The sequence below is a fragment of the Dermacentor albipictus genome, chromosome 10, assembly GCF_038994185.2.
Source record: "Dermacentor albipictus isolate Rhodes 1998 colony chromosome 10, USDA_Dalb.pri_finalv2, whole genome shotgun sequence".
NCBI lineage: Eukaryota > Metazoa > Arthropoda > Arachnida > Ixodida > Ixodidae > Dermacentor > Dermacentor albipictus.
The window spans coordinates 95879035-95886299 of record NC_091830.1 but is presented as its reverse complement, the minus strand read 5'-3'; the positions used below and the strand labels follow the sequence as shown (position 1 = coordinate 95886299).

Below are 7265 nucleotides of genomic sequence, written 5' to 3'. Positions count from 1 at the left end.
AGTACTTGATTATTATTCATCGAAATATCGCGGAAATTCTGGGAAGACAAATTTTCCTTCTAAACTAAGCAGCATAGTAAAACGACAGGCTATATCTTCTGAAGAAGATTCATTATTATACCTCATTATAGAAGAAAATATGGAGATCAAGAACTGGCAATTCAACTTCCTAACCTTCTAAACGACTACCCCTTACTATTGAAATCCTAAACTCTTTATTTTCATATCAATATTTCAAGAAGGCGGTAAATATTTTGTATCAGAAGACTAATAATAATGTTAAGCTATAGCTGCAAAATATTTCATATACATTTTTGTTAGGTCTTTCAAGTACTTGGCAAGCTGCGTAAGACTAAACTTTTCCTTTTTTTCGGGAACTCTGTATTGAACTCTACAAAAATATGTATACTAGTTAAATTTCGAATATGCTTTCTTACATGTCTGCCATTTTTGCCATACTGCTGCCACTGTACGGTTGACACATCCGCCGTGGTTGCTTAGTGACTATGGTGTTGGGCTGCTGAGCGCGAATTTGCGGGATCGAATCCCGGCCACCGCGGCAGCATTTCGTTGGGGGCGAAGTGCGAAAATGCCCGTTCACTTAGTTTTAGGTACACGTCAAAGAACACCAGGTGGTCGAAATTATTCCGGAGTCTCCCACTGTTGCATGCCTAACGATCAGACCGTGGTTTTGGCACTTAAATCCTGATAAATGATTTTTATTTTCTAACGGGTGGCAGGCTATAGTAAGCCAAATATTCGCCCTTTAACCGTGTCCCCTTAGACAATATAAATATTGTGTAAATAGATCAACGAACAAAAAAAACAATAAAACAATGCTCCCTTTCGCAATCTTACTTTTGTTTATCTTATAAAACAGCCTTGGCTCTTAAGTGAGGAGCTTGGCGAAATCTCGTCTGGTAGAGCAGGACCACGAAGAATGCAGACGCCGTCCAGTGGGAAAATAATCATGACTTAAAGCTTCACGTTTAAGAACGTCACTCTGGAGACTTCATCAGAATAAAATGTAAGGATTAGGGCTAGATTGTAGGTGGTTGGCCACCTCACGCAGGGTGCCATGTACAGGATCTTAATAAAGTTCTTGTTTACATTTATATTGAATGCTCGTCAAGTCGTTGAATAAGCAGTGACTGGAGAAACCGATGTTCATGCAACCTTCTGTATTGAAAAAAAAAATATGAGCACGATACCAGCCTCTGTCCAGAACCATGGCGTCGCCATACCCAGAAAGGGTGGGGTTTCTCTGGCTTTGCGATTCTAGTTTACGTCCTTCAGATGCTACCAGAGTTACCGCTTCCAGCGATGTCTTATTGCAGTCGTACTGCGCACACGCGATAGCATACACGACATGAGCAAAACTTCTCACGTTGCAGATAGCGTTTGACGTTCTCGAAGGTGTCTTTCAGCTTACGTGAGGCCATGGGGGCTACCAGTAACAAGCCCCAGTGAGGCATATTACGTATGTGCCACTTCCTGTGTCAATCACGATGATCACGCGAACGTGTAGAACCAACATTAATTTCAGCTTTGCTATCCTTAAAGATAACCGATGAACTAATTGTCACTTTACAGATGTAGTAAATATACACTGATTGGTTGATTTATTGGTTCGTTCATTCATTGATGAATTGACTGATTGATTGGTTGTTTAATTTCATCTTTGGAAAGTTATGTTGGGGTTATGTTAGACGCTGCATTGGAGGCCCCCGGAACAATTTCTATAACCAGGATCACTTTAAAGTGCGCCTGAATCCAAGTTCACGAGGATTTTGTCTCTAAGTTCGAAATGTGGCCATTGCGACCACTACCAGGAATCGTACCCCTCACCTTGCGCTAAGCAGCAAAACGGCATATTCACTACGACACTACCGCGAATTGCAATGAAAGAAGAGTAGCTACAAGCTGCACGGTCGTATAGCACTTCTCAGCGTCCAGGATACAGCTTTCTTAAGAGCGCACTGTTTTCACAAGCCACAGCAGCGATGACACGACGGATTTCGTAGGCGTGGTTGAGTGAATGGCAATGAAATGTAAGGTGAATGCACTACGGGTAGGCTGGTAATCTTTGACAAGCAGAGAGGTGAGGATTTGCCGGCAACAACTGCAAGGCTAATCCCACCAGTAGCCTGTAACCGTGCACTCAACAACAATCAACTCAAGCTGAGGTTAAGGTAGTGTGTTCTAGTGAGCTAGTGACGAGAGCTTGGAACGTTTGCGTATGAGCCCATCTGGTTTATGTCACGCAGAGATTAAAATACATTGTTTCTTGAACATGTAAAAATCCGCTCTGTGAGAAAACGCGCCAGTCGCAAACGTGTCCTGGGACCGCAAGGCCTTCCAAAAGCCAGGAAAGCACGCAGTGACGAACAAGCCTGCGCTTGGTATGCGTCCACAATCCTTTAATATTGTTACTTCTCCGCTACAGTAGCAACATCACTTGCTTTGTATGTGTGAAACGTTCAAACAAATTTGCTTTATCCTCGTAGACCATGCACCCTGGTGAATGTCTGCTTACGATCAAACGGCAACTGTTGTGAAGTCCACATGCGATTGCGTGTGTAGTTTGCATATGATTTATTTAAACATTTCAAGAGAGCTTCCGGCAGCATCGACTCCAACAGGGGCGTTCGATCTGTGGGCTTTTTAATTGACAGAAGCGCAGACATAAAGACCCGATCGATAGATATTTCATTTCATTCATTTTAATTCTTCATGTTTTGGACAATACAAGGCATTGCCCGGGAGTCAAGACCAAAGAAGTGGCATAACCTCCTATAACCTTGCACTAGGCGTAACAGCAGCAGTGCTCAATTCAAGAATGAGAATGACACATAAGCTTGCTTTTATTACCCTAATCAGACCTAAAGCCGAGTACGCTTTAGCCATATGGAACCCACATCAAGCGTGTATCGCAGATAACGTTAAATCCTTGCAGAACCGTGCTTCTCGTTTCATTTTTTTCATATTACTAACTTTTCACTAGCGTCACGGCGTTAAATGTCTCTGCGGGTCTTGATGACCTTTGCCATCGTCGCAAACTTTCTCGCTTACCTTTTTTTCACAAGATTTATCATCATCCCTTGCTTGATGATGATCTCATTGACTGACCTTCAGCCGTCTTTTCACGCTGTGACCATCCTTTCAAGATCAAGCGCATCACGTGCCCCACTTCTTCTTTTGTCAATTCGTTTATACCCAAAACCAATATTGAGTTCAACCAACTGCCTTCTGCAATCGCAACTGAAATGAATGCGACTAATTTTCATGAACTTCTCAAAAATGAAAGCGACGCGTAGTTTTTTCTTGTAGTTGTGCACCGTTGACCGTAATGTGTTTGATTTTTTGCGAACTTTTTATTATGTTGCGTTTTTTTTTCATTAAGTTTCATTGAGTCTTGTTCCGCCACGTTATGATTCTTGTTGTCAATTCATTTTCTCTAGTTTGTTATGTATTTATGCCACTCCGTTATGTAATACCCTCGTTGTGAGGGCCTTTAGGGGTTTCCTTAAATAAAAAATAAATAAAATCCAGATGTATGAGGATGCAGTACACTTAGTTGGTCATATCTATAGTGAACTGTATATCTTATTAGATTTCATAGAAATCTATTAATATATGCTGCTACTGATAAGGATCTTCGTGCTACGAAACAGCAGCACTGCCTCGTGCCAGTTCAATAATAACAGGGCGTTCGTCACACGAACTAATAATGTGACAGTTTGTCGTTTGCTTCCAATAACTGATGCGCCCTATTTTTACATCCACGTACGTTTTACTCAAGTAGAAAAGCATGGTTCCTGCTTATAGAGTAACTACAGCATGAAATGCAGTCCCTCGGTACTTGGCAGTTACTGTCCATAGATAACTTAAGCTTGGAAATAAGGCAAATATGTGCATTGATATGCTTATCGATCGATAGATCAACATAAATGAGTGTGTATTGCTTGGTTGTGTTCCCTTACCTGCGGATTTACAGAGTGTTTGACTGAAAATGGTCCTTCCATCCACAGGTAAGCACAACAGTAATAATGATGCAAGCCACATCAGTACTAGTGCCCATGCTCTTTGCCGGCCTGCTGAGCGCCGTGCCTAACGACATGCCCGTCGAGAGGGTGACCACACTGGGAAGAGTTCGCGGGAAATTGGTGCGCTCTCTGGGCAAGGTTGTTGAGGAGTACCGTGGCATTCCGTTCGCCGAACCACCAGTTGGCAATCTCCGGTTCCGACCTCCAAAGCCCAAGGTGGCCTGGGAAGGCACTCTAGACGCCACTGAAAGGTCTACTGCTTGTCATCAGGTGAGAAATGATTCATATGTGTCTGCGTTAAGCTCTCAATATTAATTAAGGAGTGTGAGAGACAGCGAGAAGCCTGACACTAATGCATTTTATTAGCTTTTTAGTGAAACGAGCCTTTAGCTACCCGAAGTCAAGAAGGGGGGCCACGGTGGCAACACACTGTGGGGCAAACGTTTGATGAACAGAGTCGAGGTGTCTCAGACAGGCTCGTCGTCGTTTTGATACGTGGACCCATCATCGGTGAAGGTGATCTTGCCGTCCTTGGCATCCTGTATATAAACGAATTAGTGGAGCGACGTCACGTTCTGCTTTTGTAGTTGGCGGCTGTATACTAAGGAAGAAACTAAAAGTAAACTAGTGCTGTTATCGCGTATGAAAATGCCTCAGGTGCCGTTGGCATCGCAAGAAAGATAGAAGTCGACATGCATTCTGAATTATAAGAGTTTCGTTAAGAATATGAAGCCATTTGGTTTTTAATTATATGTACCGACACAAACTTTTGGTATCAATCAACGTAGCTGTTTGTATGCTTGTCTATTTCGCATCACACAGGTGACTGTATCTGGGATCACGCTAGACGGCGCTATTGTAACAGAGGACTGCCTGCACCTCAACGTCTGGGTCCCCCAAAGCACCGAGAACGTTACCTCTGGCCGACCTGTCCTAGTCTGGATCCATGGAGGCGGCCTCACATTTGGCAGCGCCAATCAAGCTATTTACAATGGATCCGTGCTCGCTGCGCTTTCTGGCATGCTTGTAGTCTCAATGAACTATCGGCTTGGCATCCTAGGCTTCATGAACGCGAACTCTCCCGAAGCACCGGGTAACGTTGGCTACATGGACCAGAACATGGCTCTGAAATGGGTGTATGAAAATATCGGATGCTTCGGAGGAGATCGAAAGCGAGTTACTTTATTTGGTGAGAGCGCAGGGTCAACCAGCACGCATGCGCAAATCTTGTCGCCAATGAGTCGGGGCCTTTTCAAGAGGGCCGTGCTGTTGAGTGGCAGTATGTACAGTATCGATACGTGGGACACTCTCAAAGAAAGCATGGCAAAGGGCGACAAAGTGGCGAATGCTGTCAGCTGCTCCGTAGGAGGAAGGATCAGTATGTCGTCCCATCCAGAAGAGATTGTCAATTGTCTGCGAAGCGTGCCGGCAGACGTGCTCTTCAACGTTTCTGTGAACGTCGTAGCCCCAAAATTTGCTCCCTTCAGCCCCACCTACCACAACGAGTTCTTTCCCCGGAATCCTCTGGTGGCCGTGAGACGCGGTTTCTTCTCGCCAGTCGACGTAATAGCTGGCGTAACCTCAGACGAAGCGGCTGGGCTCCTCCTGATTCCACCGAAACCAGAGCTCTTGGTTGAAGATCTCAGCAGCTCAAACACAAAAGAGCTCACTGATTCTCTTCGAGATGCACTGTGGAAGTTTGTGAAAGCAGACCTACCGGTCGTGCTAAAGAAATACACGGATGAGGTGCCTGAAGGCGACAAAAACGCACTGACAATACATTGACTACATGTCTGACAGGCTGTTCAACTGCCCTCTGCAGTTCTTTGCAGAGAACCATAGCAAAAGGTGCAACAAGGTGTTCGCTTACGTGTTCGCCCATAGGCAGTCAAAGTACCCACTACCGCGATGGATGAGGGCCCCGCATGCCTTTGATTTACCATTTGTATTCGGTCATCCCTACGCAGAAGACCCCGATTCAGTTGATGGGCAGTTAAGCAAGGCCTTTATAAGGATACTGGCAAGCTTCAGTGAAAATGGGTGAGTACATTTTTCGTTACAATATCCAGCACATAGCACGAACCTTCAGCAAGATTCTTGTTCCACAATCTTTTCTATGGGTTATTTCTTATTTGTATTTGTATTTGCGTATGCTCCAGTTGCCGTTTCAAATGGCACACTTTATTAATGCACAGTACGTTATTCTAAACGTATACGTCTGCTTCCGTCACGACTGAAGTGAAGTAGCAAGAAACTTGTAAGATTCCACCGTTTAATCTCAGCTGATCCTGTCTCCAAACGTGCCACCTTTAAGGGAAGTGGACTGAGGGTAGTGTACGAAAATAAATGACATAATGTTTGTCTGCATCCTTACCGTTGTTCTCACGCATGAAAGACAGCGCAGTAGATGTTTGTTTCGTCTAGCAACAGTCCACAAAGTAAATATGAATTCATTATTACTTGTGAATTGAGCAATTTAACGCCCGCTCAAATCTTCGCTTTGCTCCTTACGTGATGACAAGGAATGCAGCCTTGGAGCTCTTTCTCAGCTGACCACCAATACCAAAGGAGTTGATGCAATTACATCTGTATTTGACAAGAACAAAAGGGACCGGTCGACTCTGTGTTTGCATTAACTGGCAAACAGACCTGCCGATTTTGATAATTATTTTGGTAGGCCCAAAACAAAGGATACAAGAAAAAATATATTATGGGGTTTTACGTGCCAAAACCACTTTCTGATTATGAGGCACGCCGAAGCGGAGGACTCCGGAAATTTCGACCACCTGGGATTCTTTCACGTGCACCTAAATCAAAGCACACGGGTGTTTTCGCATTTCGCCCCCATCAAAATGCGGCCGCCGTGGCCGGGATTCGATCCCGTGACCTCGTGGTCAGCAGCCTAAGACTATAGCCACTGAGCAACCACGGCGGGTGAACACAAGAAAAACGACAGGACAAGGCTTTCTGGCCACGATCGCCCGCTATCGCGTTTTGCTGCCGAATTTGAGATCCGCGCGCCAATAGGTCTTCCGTTACATTCCAATACGTACATTCTAAATACGCCGAGAGCGGCATCGCAAGACGTCTCCTAGTTAAGAAATTGTGACAAAATTATATTAGCATTATTTTTGAAATAATACTTGGAACGGCTACTTGAATCTAGGTACGGAAATGGTGTCGAGGATTAAGACGTAATCAAATTAGCCTTCGTTGGCA

General features: G+C 44.4%; 1 protein-coding gene across 1 annotated transcript; it reads left to right on the top strand.

Moving 5' to 3' along the window:
* The first annotated feature begins 4049 nt into the window (after nucleotides 1-4049).
* On the top strand, nucleotides 4050-5831 carry LOC135921472 (acetylcholinesterase-like). The gene is made up of 2 exons (XM_070526595.1): nucleotides 4050-4316; nucleotides 4869-5831. Exons 1-2 carry the CDS (start codon nucleotides 4050-4052, stop codon nucleotides 5829-5831), a joined length of 1230 nt encoding a protein of 409 aa, XP_070382696.1.
* The last annotated feature ends 1434 nt before the right edge of the window (nucleotides 5832-7265 follow it).

Bases quoted from the DNA above. Each gene is read 5' to 3' on its own strand.
- LOC135921472 (XM_070526595.1), top strand. From the start codon at position 4,050: ATGATGCAAGCCACATCAGTACTAGTGCCCATGCTCTTTGCCGGCCTG. The intron at 4,317-4,868 runs GTGAGAAATGAT...CGCATCACACAG, and splicing joins GGTCTACTGCTTGTCATCAG to GTGACTGTATCTGGGATCAC.